The sequence below is a fragment of the Pectinophora gossypiella genome, chromosome Z, assembly GCF_024362695.1.
Source record: "Pectinophora gossypiella chromosome Z, ilPecGoss1.1, whole genome shotgun sequence".
Classification (NCBI taxonomy): Eukaryota; Metazoa; Arthropoda; class Insecta; order Lepidoptera; family Gelechiidae; genus Pectinophora; species Pectinophora gossypiella.
This window is the reverse complement of record NC_065433.1, coordinates 6,601,444-6,622,573: the sequence shown is the minus strand read 5'-3', so window position 1 is coordinate 6,622,573 and position 21,130 is coordinate 6,601,444. Positions and strand designations below refer to the sequence as shown.

Sequence of the window (21,130 nt, the reverse complement as noted above, 5' to 3'; positions counted from 1 at the left end):
ATGTTGCAGCGTGTTAGAAAAGAAAATCCCTCTGTCGTTTTCCACGACACGCTCGGAGAGATAAGCAGCCGAACGCGGTCTGGGTTTTTTTATAAAAGCGACACAAATATTTATTTGGAATGTCCGTAATTACTTTCAGACAAATATAAAAATCAAATGTACCTAACAAGTAACTTATTTTGAGTCTATATTTACGGGAATGCAAAAAGTAACTGTGTCTTTTACCGTTTTATGCCTAACCAGTGGTCCGATGTGGGAGGGAGAGTGAAACACCGGGGTGACAGACATAGGGACTTTCCAAAGTATACTTAAAATACGTCTCAGGAATGGAAGTCGCGAGCGGAAACTTTTATATAACAGTATTGCAAGTATCCAGATTCGACAGCTAATAAACCCTACTACAACCCCTTAATGGAACTACTATGTATATGTAGGTATAAAACTAAATTTAATTGGCAATACCTACATACCGACGCGGGTCGGGGGCTTGACCGGCACCAATCGCTTAAGACGACAGCCCCCTATTCTTTAAATTGGTACTCAGTCGACCTATATGGGTAACGATTCACACTACTACATCGCTGCTATAAACCGTATAGTGCCCGGGCCTGGCGCAAATTTCGTTAGACATTTATTTCCTCCCGGACTAAAACTTCTAGGTACTTCCTCCCGACTCAAAATTGTCTGAAATGTTAGCAAAACTAAACGTCAGCTTATTTTAGCTAAGGAAAGGGGTACTAATAGGACAAAATGGTCTAAATTAAAATAATTATTAATGATAAACATACGATTTACAGTTTCTTAGCTACCATAGCGTATGTCAAAGTTATCTAATTCACCCAGTTTTCAACACAATAATGTTTGAAAGTAACCTCATTAATAAATTTGACTTCTAATTTAACGCCTATGTCGCTTTCATAATCCTGATCTATTTGTCAAGTTGAAATCCCCCACTCTTACCAAAATAACCATAGGAATTTTGTAAATTTTGTTGAATAAACGATTCTAGAAAGAGCTGAACAAAAAGTATCTGCATGTTATTTTAGATTGTTTTCATTAGCACTTTTTCTGCTGGTCTAAGTTGTTAATATAGACGAGAGCAAAACCAATACGCCATATCTTGAAACTAACAGTTACATAAGCAGTTGTTGCAACCTCCATGCGAACAATCTTGGCTAATATTGGTAAAGAACTAAAATGTCGGATTTAATTTAAATTATCTTCGTAGTTATATGAATAATGGTGCTGATTCTTGTACACACCATCTTATTTTAGTTCAAGTTATACCTGTCATTTTCTTATCCGCTGAAAAAGGGACGGGTAATCGACAGGCATGAAATTTAAGGAAACACGTAAATTTTAGGTACAAATTTCTGCCATTTACATTGGCCAATAACCCGACAGAATTAAGTTAGTAGCGAGATGCCTATTTTATTCGCTCGGGTTAGTCTCTCATTTTAAAATTAACAGTTGTCAATCATCCGTTTCTTTCCTTTTCCGCGGATAAGAAAATGATATAACTTAAAATAAAATTAGGTTGTCTGCAGGAATCGCGGCCATTGAATGCACAAAGAAAATGTTATGTTAAGGTTTAACAGTATGTTGAGGACTGTTTTCCACAATGATTTTGCTTAGCATATGTCTTATATGTCTAAGTATACCGGGGGTTCCCAAACTGCGCCGCGGCGCCCTAGTGCGTCGAGAGAAGCGCAGTGAGACGCGTTTGTATTCTCATCTCCAAAAACATAAAGTTATGCAGTATTAGCTAGTATTTATATTAGACCTAAAATCTTAAGGTCCAGTGGTTGAGCGTTGTGCTCACGATCCGGAGGTTCCGGGTTCGGATCCCGGTGTCACTTAGAGATCCCTAGTTTACTACACCGCTCCCCCAAACCTAGGGCGCTATCCCACTCACTTCAGACAGTACTGCGGGGCGAAAGGCAAGACGGAATCACTGCCCTATTTTTCCCTAAAATTAGCATGGAGAATGCTACACCGACAAGAGCGTGGCTCTTAAATTAGTGAGAGTGATTCCTAGTTTGGTTAGGACATTGCAGGATGATTACTGATTGTCCAACAGTATGATGATCCGTGCATCGGCCGGCACATAAAGTGTCTCGGTTAAGTTCGTAGTCGTTACATGAGTCATGTCAGGCCTTTGGCGCTTGGTCATCCACCTTATAACCTACACGATAGAAGAAGAAGAATACATACGACCGAGTATCATTGAGCCCTATTTCGTCCAGCTAAGGCGCGTACTGAAAAAGTTTGGAAACCCCTGGTCCATACGAAAGCACTCGACGTTGCATCACCCTATTTCCCTGGAGGTGGTAGTAATTTCTGTTTCTGATAAAACCTAAGAAATAGGTGCTTTACCACTGACATACAGTCACACATAACTACGATTGGACCTGGGTTAGGAAGGGCTGTCTGGGTTGACCAGCCAGTCGGCGCAAACTTTATTCGAGTCCATTTTCGTAGACAACGGACTAAACAAAAGGCCTTCTTTATACGGGCTTTATAGCTCTTGTATGTATTGTCTTAAAACTACTGGGTGATCGCTCTGGGAGTTCCCAGTTTGTCCGCCAACGTGACAAATATCATCAGCGTAGATGTACAATAGGCTACATATGCCATTTTCGGGTGCACCAGGGTCGTGCCGACTAGGAGTCGACGTGGTCGCCATGGCCGAAATCGGTCGGAGATCATCATCATCATCACATAACATAAACCAACACAAGAAACACATTGTAATTTTTAAAGTATATTGGCTGGCACACATTGGGGGTGTTTTGTACAAAGGCTTTTCAGCGTCTATGGTGTTTTAATGGAAGTGTTAGAAACTTGATATTTCTTTCATTTATCGTTAGTAGCTGTTTTGTTCTGAGAGAACAAAGTACGAGGCTAAGTAAAGCACGAGGCTAAGTAGCAATCTGTCAATTATGTCCTGTTTAGAGTGCTTCACGTCTGACACTGACATGTTCAATGGAGGATGTTGCAGGAGATGACACAAGTGGTATCCTTACTACCTATAATGCTCTATTGTAATGGGAAATACATAAAAATTTTGTCTTATAACATAAACAGCGGTTAAGGTAGCTATGCGTGCTTGTCTTTCCAGAGCCTTGAACTAATGAAATTCTTTAGTCGAAGCTTATATACGGGTTTGTATTTTTACTGCTGGCTTTGTGGCTAAGGAAACATCTTCGAGACATTCGTAGTGTATTAAATCTTGGAGAGTAAGTTACAACCGTGCCCAGTGAGAATAGTATGCTTCAAACTAAATTAAAATTTCTAAAATTGTCTTGCAACGCCATCAATTGCGTCTGAAAACAGTATTTAGTAAATACAGAGACAAGTAACTTTATAAATCTGTATATATAGGTATGTTCTTAAAAAAAATATTGTTGTGCTCCAGTTTCGAACACAGGACCTTTGGGTCGAAGGTAGAACATTATTACTGAGTCGACTCTGTGTCATAAACTGTGTCCCTGAAAATGTCTATGATAATCCTAAATAAAACTTTACTGAAACATTTCAAAGAGCCAAATACCATAAGATTACTATGCATTATCTTTTCTAATGTTTAAATGCGCACAATCGCCTCAGGTTTTTTGCATTATGAACTTCAAAATCTTATTTTTCATAAAATATTCTGTAAAATAATTGGTGTTCTTATTTGTAACATGTTGGTAGTCTGTCTACTCCGCGAGGTATAAGGGTAAACTCAATGTCACGTCTACGTAATATTGACGTTTCCCATTAAAAAGATCTCCTACATAACAAATATCTGAAATAACCCTATCCAACTGAAAAGGAAGCCTTTGCTTGACAGTGTCAGGTCCCGTGTAAATCAATTAAAAAAAGAGAGGGCAATATTTCAATCAGTGATAGCGCGACGCGAGGTGAGCCTTGCATCGAGGCTCACTCCAGTCGGGATAGCCGGCGAATGCACTCGCCGGTGTTTGTTCTGTGAGTGCGTTGTGATCTGACCTACTTGTTTACGACTCTAGGTTTCTTTTGCTCTATGTCAATCTTTATAACGTAAAACGTGTTCTTTTGTTAAGTTAGCCCGAAAAATGCAGTGTAATTACAATCGAAAATACATCCCTTAGATAGTTTTATCTGTGTTTGTTGTTAGTGCGCGTGTGCGTGTACTGGGAGCCTTGTACGTGTATTGGATGCTATACCCCCTCCCCACCCCCAGTTACGCAACAGGTATTTGCTAGTCAGTGATTTTGTTGGTAGATAGTTTTGAAATTTCTTTGTTCGCAGGCACTGTCTGTTCGTTTGACCCTTCATCATCGCGGCAACGGCTCCGTGAGGCTGCTGTGAAGTGATTAGTAGAGGTTGTTTGCGTATTTGCTACAGCGGACAGAGGCGCCACGTGTGGGCCTGCGTCCACCCGGGGGCGGGCGCGCTGCGCCGCCCCACAACTGCATATGTAAGTGCACGCACCAACACACAGACACTGCCCTCCCCGGCCGTTGCTATAGTGATTGACTGAGCCCCAGATATTATCCAATTTTACCTGGAACTGGGAAGGCTTTATTGACGTCCGGGCTAGCTTGTATACCTGCGCCCTAGGATTTATCTAGGCTAGCTGCATTCTATTTTTATTTCGTTCGTTCTTGTTATATCATTCAATTACACTGTTGGCGTTTCGTTTATACATTTCTGAGTTCTTTAGATTTCATTTCTTTCTTTGATTTCAAAGTGCATTTTATTTTAATGCAAAATTGTTTTCTTTCTTTATTTTTTTGAACACGGTCCTGTACATTTGCTTTGTAAAGGCTTTATAATTTAAGGTTTCAACTAAGGATTATAAATTTATCAATTTTGGGGGATTATAGTTTGAGCTTTGAAGACAATATACTTATCTTGCTTGCGAGTTCTCGCACGTGAGCTGTCTTAAGTACTTCCGAGCCACTTGTTGCGGACTAGACTTACACGGACAAGTGTGGTCGCGTTTGTGACGGCGAATTGATGTATTCATTCATCGCGTTTTAATGCATTAGCGAATTTGATTAACCACTTCGAGGTGAGAGGCGTCGAATGTATATTCTGTGTTTCGGCTAGATGAGCATAGCCTGGCAGTGGGACTTAGGCTTGTGGTAGCGCATTTATCTTTATATCCAATTGAATATGGTTAGGTAGGTGTTGCTGCAATTTATGACATAGTTGTACTCTATGAAATAAGATCTGATTGGAGGACGGATACGGCTTTGCGCTGGAAAAATATAGAATAGGAATGATTTACTTATGAGGTGGATCTTAGTATATCCATAATTTTATGCCTGTTTTTTAAAGTGGCATAACATTATTGGGTGTGTCTTACTGTGGGACTTAGGAATATTCGTGCAATAAAACTTACGTGTAGCGTGCATGTGCGTGCGTTATATACGCACGATTTATATATATATATATATAGCGTGCAAGAGTGTGAGACCTACTACTACCTCGTAGAATGTAATATCATTAGATCTTATGAACAGTCTTGCCTCGTGTAGATTCGTAAATACCTACACAGTTAATTTGCATTTGGATGTTGGATGTGCCTCGGGTAGCATAATACTACTTTTCCCGGCGAACGGAGAACATATAGGGCTAGTCGGGGTCGACTATTTTACGTGCCCTCCGAAACATTGGGCAAATGTATTTATCATAACATCAGTTCATGACTATATTCCAGTAGGGGTAGATAGAGGTAGGTATACCAATCGCAAGATGAACTAAGTACCCACACCTCATCGTACTTTCTGTTACATCGACGTGATAGGTGATGAGCCGTATCTTCGTGTATAATGGTCGAGCCAACTGCGTTAGTAAAAACCACACTAAGATAAATTTATAACTCTTTGGTGCAAGTCCGGTACCGGGATTCGAACTGGCGCTCCCTGTTTGAGAAACAAGGACAGGACTACTAAATTTATTTAAAATGTGAATAAATACACGTTCATTTGTATAAATATGGTACTCATTAACAAAAAAAGAAAACTATTCAATAGATGAATAAACTAAGTATTTCATTCGTTATTAGATTAATAAATAAAAATAAAATACGAAATATTAGTGTTAAGAGGTTGCGTATTATAATGGCTAAAGTTGAATACCTAAGGACATAATACCTATAGACAAAGGGCTACATTTTAAAACAACTACACTTAAAAAGACCTAATAATAAAACGACTAACAGAATAAGAATATATTTTAAAACACGAATCATGGGTACCTATTGAATTCTTCCTGCGAGGCAGGAAGGGCCGAAAAGCCGCGGTGTAGACCTGCTTTGCCAACGACGGCGGTAACGGGTGCGAGCATAGATCTTCGCGGCTCTTCCACACAGGTTACGAGTGGGTTAGGTTACTTATGACCACCAAGACTAGAAGGGCGGAGATGCGGCGATGTAGAACTACTTTGCCTACTAACAGATAACGACCATTTGTTTTTTTTTTTAATTTATCCTTTCGGCCATTAGGCCACTTAAGTCAGAAATCAGAATCATTTATTCAACGTAAATATCATGGATAAACTTGTTGAAGGTCAATGTAACGTTTTTGAATTTACGTCATTTCTCATGGTGTTATGGCTGAGGAGAAGAAATGACTAGAAACTGCAACAGCAACACATCTTTTCAAAACCAATGAGGGTATACATTACAAATTATTTAATAATTAGAGGAACAACAAAAAGAACAACTTTAGGGTTAAACAGCGGTTAGATTATTCTTTTAAAAATATAATAAATTATACATCTTACGTCTGTATGTTAGGTACTGTGTCCTAAGCTGTTTCAACTTTAGGGAATGAAAGACGAAAGCGTGTTAAGCACCAGTTATTTCGCCTTCAATGAGCAGGTTACACGATTATATCTTAAAACTATTAATATTTATATTTTCACGAAGCTTTCCTCTCTTCAAAACATGTTGTCAGAAACTGTTATGCAGATGACCCATGCAAGGGGAGTTAATTCATCTGTGAATAATTTATTCGTGAATAATTACGTTGCGAATAACTATTTAGTAGAATAATTATCTAGAATACATAACATAACATCACGTAGGTAGACACCCACTCCTTACCAGCTATGTGTAATAGGGGAGGAGCCTCTTGCCCTTAGCCGGGCACAAATCTTAAAACCATTTGATATCTAGATAATAATTTATTCGAATAATGCCCAACTCAGCTCAGAAACATGGAGGAACGGAGGATGAGTATGAACGGTACTAAACGGTAACCCATCCAACGAATAGCTTCAATTCAACCGACATATCGTAACCGTAATAGTTATACATATACAACCAACCCGCACTGGAGCAGCGTGGTGCTGTATGCTCTGGCCTTCCGGCTGATTGAAGGCAGGCCTGTGCCCAACAGTGTACAGCCAACAATTTCCATTGGGCTTCTTACGAGTTAGGATTTCGTTTTTTTATTTGGGGCGGGTCCTGCTCTTCGTTATTGTCGCTGATTACTTGGAGGGAGCATAATCTAAATAGGACGGGAACCTCATCTTGTAGCGTTAGTCTACAACTTTTTTCCACGATTCGTCTCGTCGGAGAGATATGTAGGTATACGTAGCCATGCAGTGGAACTTCATTACCTTTAATTTTGATAGCGTTCGGTACCCTGGTGACCTAAATCTAGCCTCTTTTGACGATATCCCCATACGGAACCGAACCCAGTAGCCAGATAGTATGCCGAAGCTTTGACCTTTAGATCACTGTGGTTGACATATTGACATTGACACGGGGTTACGGTAATACGATAAAGGGTTTTATTTATCAATATTTTACGTACATATATTATAATATTATGCCCCTAATCCCAAATGGGATGGAAGAGCTACTAGGAGACCACTCGTAGTCATTTTTGGAAAGAAGTCCTTAGACAGATTATGATGAAACATATGGTGATTCATCGCCTATAATATAATGGTAACATGACACTCTGTCGATTTCAATATTTTAATTAATTTATTAATTTTTAACCCTAACGGCCTTTATAAGAGAATATGAATGTGTCATAAGAAGAGGATAATGTCAAAGTTATTTTCTTTTATTGAGTTACAAGTAGTTACAAGTTTCGTAGCTGGTAAAGGTGTGGTAGTTGTAGCAAGTTATATTCGAAATCAGTTTTCAAAAACTTATAACTAGAGGAACTTGTAACTTGGTTGGTGGTTAAGTATAACTGGTGTCTTGCGGTACCAGGGACATGTCTAATATGTGGATTTTCAAATTAGCGCATCTCACTTGCTGGTTAAAAGTTTGTTTAATATTATTGAGGAGTTTCTTGCGTCGCGTCTATTCATCCACAATACATTGGGGAAAGTTTAAGACTTGTTGAATAGAAAAATCATGTAAAGGAAAACATAGTTAGGAGATATCCTCACTATATAAGAGAAATGTCTTTTCGGAGGTATGTAACCTAAACTGCAATTAAGCCGGTTTTCCTCTTCGGTTTAGAAGGTCAGACAGGCAGTCGCTTTGTTGCGCTGTGTAAAACCGGACCTGTCAAATCTTCAGGTTATTACTTTCAATAAGTGTTGTTCCCTAGTGTTAATATTTTTGACTGTTCTTGCTTTTTTAATTGTTTCTAGTTATTGATTTAGTGATGTGTAAAGGCGTCCCGACTGAACTGATTAAGGGTTTATACTAAGCATCAAAAGGACGTAATACGAGATGAGTTATGTAAGTTAGGTATACGGATATTATCTTCCCCAAAAGCGCGAAAATAAGGACCGTGTATTTGAAGCTCAAACTTTATTCCTCGTATAACTATTCTGGAGTATGTCTTGGTGTGAAAGTATAGGATTATGTATTTGTTAATTTGCGCGGAGGATTATTCTAACATGGCTGGAGACTAATCTAATCCACAAGTTACAACCACGCGTGCATATCTGAAATAAGATTTCTGTGCTACATTACTTACTTACATTATAAAAATACCTTTGTACAAACCCGTCGATTATTTTTATATTGTTTATAAAAATAAATAAAATGACTAATGTCATTTTATATGAAATACACTTAGTAGCAAAAATATATTTAGTAGCAAAATATGTATTTTCCCAAAGTGTCTACCTATGTACATCAAAATTCGTTGTTTATAAAGTCATACGCTTTCGCTCTGCGCGTAGTGTTGTATATCAACTGCCCAGCGACCAGTTTTAGTTATTTTGCTTCATTGACATCACTCAAGCGAATTAACCTATCACTCGATTGTGCGCTACGTTTTAGTTAGTTATTTATTTCAAATGACTGATATTCATTTTAGAAAAAAAACACCATATTGAAAATATATTCTCAAACATAAGCAGATAATGTACTTTTATTTTTGGCAGTCACTTAATAACTAATTTGGAAAAATGAATAAAAGTATGTACCTACTAATGTAATTTTATATGCTGTGCGTTAGATTTAACATTTACGTATTTACGTGTATGTGTTTATTATTCTTTTTTACGTGTTTTGTCCAGATTCCTACCAAATGGTTTATTGACAACGGAAGATGTTAAGCATGATGTAGAGGTGAACCCGCACATCATCGCTCCTGACCCCTTAGCATCTGACGATTGTTTCGATGTCTTTCCACCGCCTGATCTCTTCCTACTGACCACGTATGTATACCTTCAGCTAATAAAATAACGAAACTATTACATATTTAGAATGAAATGAAATGAAATTAATGAATGAATTTTTAATTGAAGTTCTCATTGATATTTATTAATCGTTTATTTTCAGGACTGAGAAACTAAAAATGAATGCGGGTGACGACGAACCTTCGTCTGGTTTAAATGGAAGACTGCGACCTCGGAAGTCCAATCCTAGTCCAAAAAACAAATCCCGAACCAAATCAGAAGGCAGGATCGCGTTGGACAAACCCAAAAGGGCTACCAACCCGTCCAAGGCGTCGCCAAACAAACAAGATGATCTCCCAAACAAGTCTGATTTTACTCACACTCCGTATTTTCTTTGCCCCTTTTGTGACAAGAAGTTCGCTTCAAAACAAACTCTTACAAAACATATTCAACGTATGCATTACTCGAAGCCCGACGCCTTTCTCAGATGCTTATTTTGTAACGAGTCCCAGGCCGATTCTGGCATCATTCAACACATGGTTGATAACCATCCTGATCAATACTTCGCTTGCCTAGATTGTCGCACTCGGCTTCTCACTTCATCGGAACTTGCCGAGCATAAAGAAAATGCTTGTGAAAAACTGAAGGTTTCGTACCGCACTAAACTTCGCCAAAAAGAACCACGTGGCATCAAAAAAATCAAGAAGTCACACCACATTGAAGAAAAGGACGATTTTAACAAAGACTCCCAAGAAGAGCATGGCTTTAATGGCGTTGTTATATCCTGTGAACTCAAGCCTTCAGAAGATCAAGATGGGGCGGACATTGAAGATAACATTACAACGAATTTAATCTTACCACCCAACAAAAATCTAGGAAATAATGCTATCATAAAAAAGAGCGCGGTCATCGTCTTAGATGAATTGCAATGGAACAAAAAAATTCCTTCCAACTTTTCATTCCATAACACGGATGCGGATCAAATATTGTCCAGACTGGGTGTGGTGCACCGGTCGCCGAGAACAGGAGAATCTACTAAAAAGGACTGGTTCAAGACTATTGATGACACTAAGTTTGAAAAATGTTTCGATACGAAGTTTTATTCTCAAGTGGCAAGCAACGTTCAGGAAAATCTCGCCAAATTCTTGGATGGTACTTGCAATTTTAATCCTGATCCTGACAGCACGATCAAAACACGAAAATCCAAAAATAACGCGGTCATTAATACTGCTGAAGGTTTTCCCATACTTCTAGCTCGCGAGCAATACTCCCGCAACGTTAACGATGGGTACATGCCTCGCGCAATAGCACCAAAGCACAAATGGAAATGGGACAGTCCAGAGAGCGACAAGGGTCCATTAAATCCAGACCAGATAAAGAGGGACTCCCATACAAATAATTGCATCATTACACTTATATCGAGCTTGGATATATGGACGCAACTGAGTATGCGGCGAAAATTTGATATCATATTTAACAGGGCGCCGATTGAGAAAAAGACTGAAAAACAGAACATCATAAGCCAAGAATTGAAGGAGATCCTAGAGAGCAGAGAGATCCCGAAGTCACCTCTGCAAATTGTAAAGCGTACTGATAAACCGGCAACGATTACCTCTGCCCCGGAGTTTCCTGCTTGTTTGGGCCTGGCTCCAGCAGGGCCGACCTATGACATGCAGCCTGCACTTCTAAGCGGTGAATGGGTGCGACCTCGATGTTACGTATGCTGTGCTTGTGGCGAACAAACTTCAGAGTCGAAGGGACTTTCGTCACACATTTCCACTCAGCATCCTAACGCCAATGTACAATACTACGAAATAGTCGGTGAACCACTGTTGAATGCTGACATCTTGAAGCATTTGTATGTGCCACCGAGCCAGGTGTGCAATAGAACTCGACCTCCAAGAGGATTCAGGGAGTGCACAAAATGCCAGAAGTCTGTAACTCTTGAAGACTTACATCAGCACATGCTCGATTGTGCCGGAGACACGCCGGCCGTGCGCCGCCGCCAGTGCCGCTACCGACCTTTTGGCGTGCGCAGGCGCCGAACTAGGATGCCCGATAATACCATCCGCAAAAAAATGCGCAAAGATATTAGATCACAACAACGCAGACAAAAATCTCATATGCGGCCTAGACCACGCCCAAGAACTGAAGTTGGAGATGGTGAGAATCCTGTTTTTAATATGTTTATATATATTTGAATTTTTCCTAATATTAGCGCTTAGTAATTTAACCTCAATCCTTCTACTTTCACATGTGTCCCTTTTTGACTAATTTGAAATATTTGTTATTGTGTTTTTTTCTTATAAATGTGTATTTTACTAAAAATATTCTTATTTTCTTTTTTCAGCTGAAACAATTCGAAAAATGTTAGCTGACTTACCAGCGAAGCGGCATCGTGTTGTGGTGAATCCCGTAAACATGATACAAAGACCACGGCGCATATTAGACAAAACAAGACCTAAAATGATAATGAAGAAGAACTCACAAGGAGTTAAGAATATAAAACAGTGTGGTAATAAAAGAATTCTGTCCGACAGAAAAGCAAAGTCCGTTAGCACCGACACTGCTAAACAAAGTTCTAACTTCGATGATGACGAGGATAATAAACCGTTGAGACCGAAATTAAAATCTATAATAAACAAGACTCGTCAGCGCGAAACTATTAAAAGGCAATCTGTTGTAAAAAGGGCAAAAAGGAAATCTATTCGCGTAGAACAAAGAAATGTGGATAGTACAGACAAAGTTATAGAGGGTTCGAGTGAGGCAATGGAAAATGCTTCTTTGGATGAAACGCCTCACAGAATTGATGTTAAACGAGGATCATATACTACTAGAGATCACGGGAATCGCAGTGCATCCGGTGGTGGGAACCGTAGTGGATCCAGCAATGGAAACCGCAGTGGATCCAACAATGGGAACCGCAGTGCATCCGGTAATCGAGACGGACAAAGACCCAGCTGCAGTGGCACTAATGGAAACGCAAATAATTCCTGCGCACCAGCACAAAACGTTCCGCTTAAGCATTCCATTGCGCGTTTGACTGCGAATTCTGAGACTCACGACAAATCTGTACAATTTCATCATTCATTCCTCGTACAACAGGAATGCAATAACACCGATCAACATGTTCCTGTTCCCACAGGCCAACACACTCTATTTGAAAATGAAGCTGTTGTCACGAGGTTGGATAAACCACCTCTAAATTTCTGCCAAAAAAGGTATTTAGATCTTAATGCTCTGCAAAAGAATAAATTGAATAAACCTCGGAAAGGGCTTAATGATTGCATTGCAATGCTCAAGAACAAGTTAGTTGATCCGTTGCCTCAAGATACACCGGGGCATGTGTCGGTTCAGTGTGGCAATGATGATCCGATAGACCTGGATCCCCGGCCTCTTATTCAAGCCTCTATACATAAGGACGCTGCAGTTAACGTGGATTTGCAACCCAGTTTAATTCATTCTACCCCTGTGCCGAGGACTTTAGTAGAGTTCCATCCGGATCCGGAAAAAATAAAACTGCAGCCTGAGCATGTTTTGGAAACTTTGCCCAAGGTTAAACAAACTGAAGTGGTTGGAAAACGTAAGTCTCCACGAGGAAAATCTTACGAGCATGAAATGATGCCACCTAAAACAATTCCACTCGGCACCGAGCTTAACATCAGTCGACAAAAACAAACAGAAACCTATTTTTATGGAAAATCACCCGTAAAAACACGTTCCCGAAGTGATACTCGACGCTCAAGCCATGATTCAAGGCAGCAAGTAATGATCCCACAAAATGATTTGAATAAGCTGCTGCCAGCTGATATCGAAATCAGTAGAAAAAAGTCATCTAAAGTCGCACCTGAAACAAAGGTCGATTGGCAGAAGGCTAGTGTGGTGTCTAAACATTTAGATATTTATCCGGAAAACGTGACACTTAAGAATTTACCTGAAAATCGACAAGAAATAACGAATCACCATATGAGGCAAGATGTGAGACATGAACAAGATGTGAGACATGATAATATACAAGATGTGAGACATGAGAAGGTACAAGAAGTGAGGCGCGAATTCAGACAGGAAGTGAGGCATGATAACATACAAGCAGTTAGGCACGACGCCAGACGCGACGTGGGACATGACACCCGACCAGAAGTCGGACGTGATGTTACTCAAGAAGTGCTGCATGATATCAGACAAGAAGTGAGGCATGATATCAGACAGGATATTAGACAAGAAATTGCACAAGAAATTGATTTAACCTCTCAAACGTCATTGAATATCTATCCGGGGAGTAATATGTTAGATATTCCTACTAATATACCTCCGGCCCATGCAAGCACCAATGTGGAGTCAATCATATCTACTCCTTTAGATTTGTCGAGCAAGGTATTAATACCCGGTCATTCCAAAGGGTTTTCATGTCAAGACGCTGCATACATGAATTATGATAGTGGTGAAACATTAGACTTGTCTAATAAAACTTACGATAACAATTGTGTATATGACGAGTCTGAAGGTGATGATGTTATTGTGGATTTGAGTGTGAAACCGACACAAGCAATGCCTCTTGAGTCAAGTACGCTAGATTTGTGTGTAAAGTCCAACAACGGAAATATATTGCCAGATGTATTCACAAATTCGCATATAAGTGACAACTATCCAACTGATTTATCTGTAAAGAGCAAAGAGACGGGTTTGTTACACATAATAGATAGAAGATCTATCGACGCATCCGTTATTCAAGATTTTTCGGTTTCTAAGACCTTTTACACCGATGATGTGCCCAAAAATATGTGTGCAAATAAAGAAAAAATACATCCACCTGATTTATCTGGGCAAATTATGACACGCTCGGCTCCTCGTCTCGCATCAGATACAAAAGGAAACAATTTTGTGGGGTCTGCTGATTTAACTGACCCTGCAATAAACAAAGCAGGAACCACACCAGGTGATTTGTCTCACACAATAACTGAAAGTACAGTTACACAAGATATGGTACGGCTTAAGGATGTACCTAATTTGACTCAGAAGGTTAGTGCATTGCAGCAAGAAGCTGTGCAGGCAAAACCTATGCTAAATTTGACTCAAAGCGTAAGTGCTGTGCTACAAGGCGGTGTAGTGCAAAAACCTGCACCACATTCGACTAAAACCCGAAAAGTCAGTGTACCACAGCTAGATGTTGTGCAACCGAATACTACACCAAACCTGAGTCAAAACGTAAGTGCTGTGCCAGAAGTTGGTGCACAACTAAAATCTGCAACACATTTGAGTCAAACTCTGAAAGTGTGTGCTCCGAAGCAAGACTCTGTACAGGCAAAATCTGCACTAAATTTGATTCCTAATGTGAGCGGTATACTTTACGATGGTGAACAAAAACCTGAACAGCATTCGATTCACCAAGGCTCGCAAGATGATACACGTCTGAAGTCAGCTACACATTTACCTGGAAAGATTAGCATAACTCAACAAGACTTGGCACCGTTACATTCTGCGCTACATTTAACTTCTAAAGTAACCTCAATGTATAAAGACAATGCGCAGCTAAAATCTTCATCACAATCGACGTCCCTATCAAGTACAGTAGAACACGATGATGCACAAGTGAATCCGATGCCTAGTTTGACTCAAAAAGTGAGCGCCATAAAGCAAGATGATGCTCAATTAAAATCTGTGGGAAATTTGAGTTCAAAAGTAGACCCTAAACAAGATAATGTATCGATTCATCCTATTTCAAAACTGACTCAAAAAGAAAATGCTACGAATAAAGATGACGTACCGTTAAAATTAACCCAACATTTGAATCAAAAAGAAAGCATTGATAACAGAGAAGAAAAGCAGAAAGTGAACGATGCGCAACAAGATGGCGCACAGTTGAAATCTTCGGCAAAGGAATGTGATACAAAACCTGATGAAATAACAAACCAAGATAAAACTGCCTCTGAAAGATCGGCGCACACGCAGAAACCTGTATATGACCCTACATTGAAGATACCACAGTATAAAATTCGATCGACGGAATCAATGTCAGAAGGGTTAATTGGAGATAGTGCAGACCCGGTAACGTTTATCGATAAAGCTGTTGCTAGCCCAAACATATCTCAAAACGCGTCGGTGAGACCACATGACAATTTGCCATATATTTATGGAAGTAATACTGTACCCATGCATGCTTTTTCGAATCGGGCAATGACTGCATCTTTGAGTAGAATGGAAAGTACTACTCCAGTCTACACTTTAGCTAAAGCGTGTATAACAGTAACGAAAATTGAGTCTTCAAGTTCAGCCACACTAACCAATACTCTTTTAAGTATTCCGGGATCTACGATTGCGAGTACTACGCCGGTTTACACTCTTACAGGAACAACAATTGGTGCACCTGCCAAAATTGGTGCTATTCATGAAACCGAAATGCATAATACATCCGTGAGTTACAATTATTTACCAACCGGTGCATCGAGTGATCCTAACAGAACAGATAATGAAAGCGGTTTTATTAATCCAATCAAAGAGGTACACAATGATCCTACTAGTAATCATTGCTCCAAAGTAGACGAAGACCCAGAAACAGCTCGTAAAATTGCTATGCTGCCAAAAGAGCTCGTCGATATCTTAGGCAACATGCCAGTAGACCACAGAAATCAATTGTTGAATGTATTACCGCAGTATGTTTCATCCACTGCAGCTTCCACTTCGTCATATGATGCGGCACGGTCCCTAGCTAAATCAACAACGCCGCTGCTAATAAGCGTTGAATCGCCATCTAGTGGTGAAGAAGTTGTCATAAATGACAAGATGTCAGGATTATCTGCTCATCAAAATATACCGGATATATTACATGTTTCATCCGCTCCTTCTACACTTCAAAATTTACACAATGACATTTCTGTTGCGTCTGTACAGAAATCGCATATTTATAAAGAAGAACCAATTAATATCGATTCGGAAAATAATAAACAACCATCATGTGATGTAATTACTGACCGGGATAATATTCCTGAAGGACTAAAATATCAAGATCGAATTATTGACTTGACTGGTGATGAAACATTGCCTGGAGTAATTGCGAAAGTAACTGATGTACCTCCGACGAAAACATACCAAGAAACACCAGCATGTCCAAAACTGGAAATACAAAAGAATAAAAGAAACAATGACAAAACTGCTAGTTTAAGAGCAGTTCGTATTAAAGCTCCAGCTGAAAGGCAAAAGGAAAGTCAAATGCTGAAACGAGCTTCTATAGATCAGAAATCTTCGCAAGTCGTATTAAAGTCTAATGACGATGAAGTCAATAAGCTGTTAGAAGTTACCAAATCCGTACAAGATCATGTGGTCGGTCAAATTGCTGATATCATTGACAGCCAAGATGATAAAAAAGATTTAGTGCAAGCTACTGACGTTAAAACTACAACAGCCATGGAAAAGTGTGCAATGGTGGTAATAACTTGCCCTAAAGGCACTGATGCGGATTCTGGAGAGAGTATTACTCCTCCTGATTTGATTAAAAATAATACAACAGCACCTGAATCAGCCATGAGCCCCACTTTCGCGCCTGGCTTAGTTACTCTAAAGTCTAACTTGTTGAGTGAAAATACTGGTAGCAAAGCGCTCGCAAACACTGAGAGTACTATCGATGTGCCCAAGATTTTAATTCCTGATATTGAAACTACGTCGCCTACGGAGAAATCTATTTTACCCCAAGAGCTTGAACCAAAAGCTATCACTGAAGACTCATTCAAACAAGACGTGATTGCCAAGGAAGAAATTGTTGCCATACACGATGAAGAAGACTCTGAAGATGATATAATACTGGCAGCGATAGCTAAACAAAAGAAAAATAAGCGAAGACCGTGTGCGACTGTAAATATACCAGCAAAGAAGAAAAAGAAAGAAAAGAAGTCAAAGAAACTGGGTAAAAAAGAACGGGTAAATAAAAAAATCGATGCCAAAGAAGAATCTTCTAATAAAATGAAGGCTGGAGACCCAATAGTTGAAGTTATAAAACTTGCCAAATCTCAGTCGGGCGAAGACGAAAATTTAAATTTCACTACATTTGACAACAATAATTCGCGTAGATCGGAGAAAAATGAAGTGGAATGTAATGTTGTAGAAGAAAATATACAAGAAAGATCTATACATATAGACTTTGACAAAAACAAGGAAAATAGTATAAAAGTAAGTCATAATACATCAAAACAACAAGTCGATGAAAAATCATCTCAAGAAGACATGACAATGAAATCACTTGAAGAAGATAAACAAAAGATTGTGATCTCTGAAGCAGAAAGTGATCATTTATCAGCGCAAGGAACTGAAAACAAAAATTCAGACATACCTAAAATAAATCCTAACGAAATAGAAATGTCTACGTTAGTGCAGGAACAAAAAGATTGCGTGTATAATAAATCAAAAAATTTGAAGAGTAAAAAGACCAGACAAAAAGCAAAATCAAGACAAAGAAAAAAACAAAGCGAAGTTTTAATTCCCTTAACGGATAAAAATGCTATGAACCAAGATGAATCATTCTGTGAAGAAGCTATCAAAAAGGATGAAAATAACCTAAGCGAAAATTCAACTGTGCATAAAAATACCAATATAAATATGCACACCACCGATGATTCCAAAGATTTAAAGGAAGAAGTTCAAAATTATAAGGAACAAAATGAAAACGAAAATTTAGATCCTGTTGAAGCTATAATAAAATTGGATTGCACCAAGGCAACTGTAAAAAATCTGTTATTCACAAATATTGATAAAAATCTCGTGGGCAGCGATTTACCAACCGTTATTGAAACTGACGTAAACCTTAGTGTACCTTTGAGACGTAGTCGGCGTGGGAAGTCTCTCTTTGTGGATAGTAATGTAACTGAGCAAATAATTTCAAATACCGAGAGTACCGATTACAGAGGTCCGTTGACTAAAAAACAACTGATCTTTTCTAAGTTGTTGCTGGATGAAGAAAATCACACCAAAATTTCAAAGCAAGCTCCAGAAAAAGAAGTAACTGATGTGATAGTTGATTTTGACGCTCGAACTGTTGAAGACAGTGGCAGTGGAATAACAGGAGAAGATACTTACACTGACCAAGCTGCGGTGGAGCCGTGCAAACTTCTCAAGAGGAAAAAATCACCACAATCAAAAAGAAAATGCAAGAAGAAGAAGTCTGTGGAAATACCGGATATCCTTAACGATGATTCTCAAACGGATACTAAAACTCCGGCCGACAATTCTGCAGAAACGCAAACAAAATGTATGGATCAGTTAAATGTGATAGAAAAGCAGCAGCCAGAATTTGACGATTTACTGAAAGAAGACCAAAACGTTGCTAAGTCCAGTGACAGCGTCGATGATGTTTCTCATATAATCGAATCCGACAACACCACATCAGCCATTAATGAGAAAGCTGAAGAGGAAGTCCCTGAAACTAATAATTCAATTAACAAATCAGAAAATTCTATAGAAAAGCGGAAGATAACCCATATGACTAACGATGTTGAAGATGGTCAATATTCCAAACCTAAAAAGGCTAAATTTAACAAAAGTCTTGAAACTATAACATCCGACTCGCAAGACAATGTCGAAATAAATACAAGCCAAGCACCCATTAATCCGATTGAATCAGAAGTGCGGCTAACGCCAGAAACACGATCCGTTGCTTGCTATAATTTGCCCGTTGCAGCGAGAAGGACTAGATCGAAGTCGGTTGTTGTTAAATCATCCAGTGCTCAGTTTTACGATCCTTACGATATAGACATGGATGATATGATTGAAAATTCAGAACCTCTTAAAAAGCCTGAATCAAAAACTAAAGCAGGTAAATCCAAATCTAGATATTTTTCGAAGATATCCGACTTAAAGACTTCAGGAATTATTGATCCTGTGGCTAATGTAGACAACACAGATACATCAGAAAAAAATAAGAAGAAAACGAAAAAGAATAAACAAGATACAATTGAAAAAGGAATGCCTGGGAGCCTACAATTAAAGTCTGTTGGTAAAAAAGCTGCAAAAGCACTTATTAAAGATCCTGTTGACACGAAGATAAAATATGTAAGTGATTCTGATGAGTCATCCAAAAGCGACGTGCCGTTGAAAAAGTATGTTGATGATAAAGTAAAGAAGAAGACTGACATTGAGAATACTCAAGCCGCAGAAAAAGAAATATCTGATGATCGTATTAAAAGAAATAAGGGTAAGCAGATTAAAAAGAAAAAACGTACTACAGTTGTCAACAATGATGATAAGAGTTTAGATGCTTCCCATGAAAGCGAAGAGCAACTGCGCTCAGAACAGTTCATGGAAAGCTTCGGATTCTTTTCAGAAAGGAAGCCACGTAAATCTAATCTACTAGCATCTAAAAAAATATCTGAGACGTTCCACATCATAGCCAATGACAGTGATGATATGTACTATCCATCAAAGGAACGGACAAGCAAAAGAACCCACACTGATAATAAAAAATCAATAGCTGAAGATAGTTCTTCACATTCTCCAGCTAAAAGGACTTTTAAACGTGGGCAGAAAAAAAAAGAAGATAAAGTACCTGTGAAACCATTACCACGCTATTGTAGCTCATGTAAAAAAGAATTTAAACGGCCAGATAACTATGTCCGTCACCAATTAACTTTAATGCACATAGCAAGATTATCAGAAATAGAATTACAAGGTGGCATTATCCCTGATTATGATGAAGAACCAAGTTATGTAATAGAGCGTAGGAAAAAAATACGTCGACGTATGAAGAAGAACAAGAAGCGAAATAAGAATCAACCGAAAAATGAGCAACCATCATTACTGTCTTTGGATGATATTTTGGAAGTAGTAGATAGAAGTACAAGACCGCAACAGTTAGCAGGACTGAGCCGGGATGAGGCTTTGTTTGTTGATTGTTGCGAGTTATTGAAAGAATCGCGTAATCGCTATGTACAAAACAAGATAATATTTCCGGAATCAGATCCAGTATTCAATCAATTAAATCATTTTGCTATTACAACTTGTTGTCACAGGCTATATACACAACCATCGCCTATTCCAGATTTTGACTTTTTTGATAACATAGAGAAGACGGATAAAAGTGACGGGGATGTAGATTCAATTACGGCTAAAAACATTTTAGAAAGCGAGGAAGTTCGAAATCTTGAAAATGATCTAATTTCAGGGCTTCAAGAGGCTGCAAACAGCAATAATAAAGCGCTTTGTACTATTGTGGAGCCGCACGAAATATGTTCAGCAAATTTTTCAAGCTCTAGTTTTGCGGAGCCTCAGCTGCCAGAGAAGACGAATGAAAAGATAAATGAAAATATAAACGAGAAGACAAATGAGAATACAAATGAGGATCCTGTTGAACAGGAGACGCTTATAGAACAGGAAGAAAATAAGGTTAAAAAATATCCAGAAGTTAAAGAGAAAATGTATCCTGATATCGAGGAGTTTGATATGTTTGAAGATAAATTTGATAAAATAAAGCGGAAATGTAGATCTCAAGCGGCAGCAGCTAAACAAGCACAGGCAGTGATCAAAGCAGCTACAGGGTAAGGCGTAATATTTAATTGATTTCATTTTGGTAGCA

General features: G+C 38.9%; 1 protein-coding gene across 2 annotated transcripts in view; it reads left to right on the top strand.

Annotated features, from left to right (window-relative positions):
- LOC126380762 (uncharacterized) overlaps positions 1-21,130 on the top strand; it is a 31,372-nt gene that overhangs the window by 6,828 nt on the left and 3,414 nt on the right. The window contains exons 2-5 of one of the 2 annotated variants that reach the window (XM_050030353.1): positions 4,276-4,444; positions 9,475-9,615; positions 9,740-11,739; positions 11,927-21,092. In XM_050030353.1, coding sequence (XP_049886310.1) covers positions 9,756-11,739; positions 11,927-21,092 — 11,150 coding nt within the window. In that variant the 5' untranslated portion in view covers positions 4,276-4,444; positions 9,475-9,615; positions 9,740-9,755. The remainder of the gene's footprint in view (positions 1-4,275; positions 4,445-9,474; positions 9,616-9,739; positions 11,740-11,926; positions 21,093-21,130) is intronic. The other variant, XM_050030354.1, reaches the window with a different exon arrangement.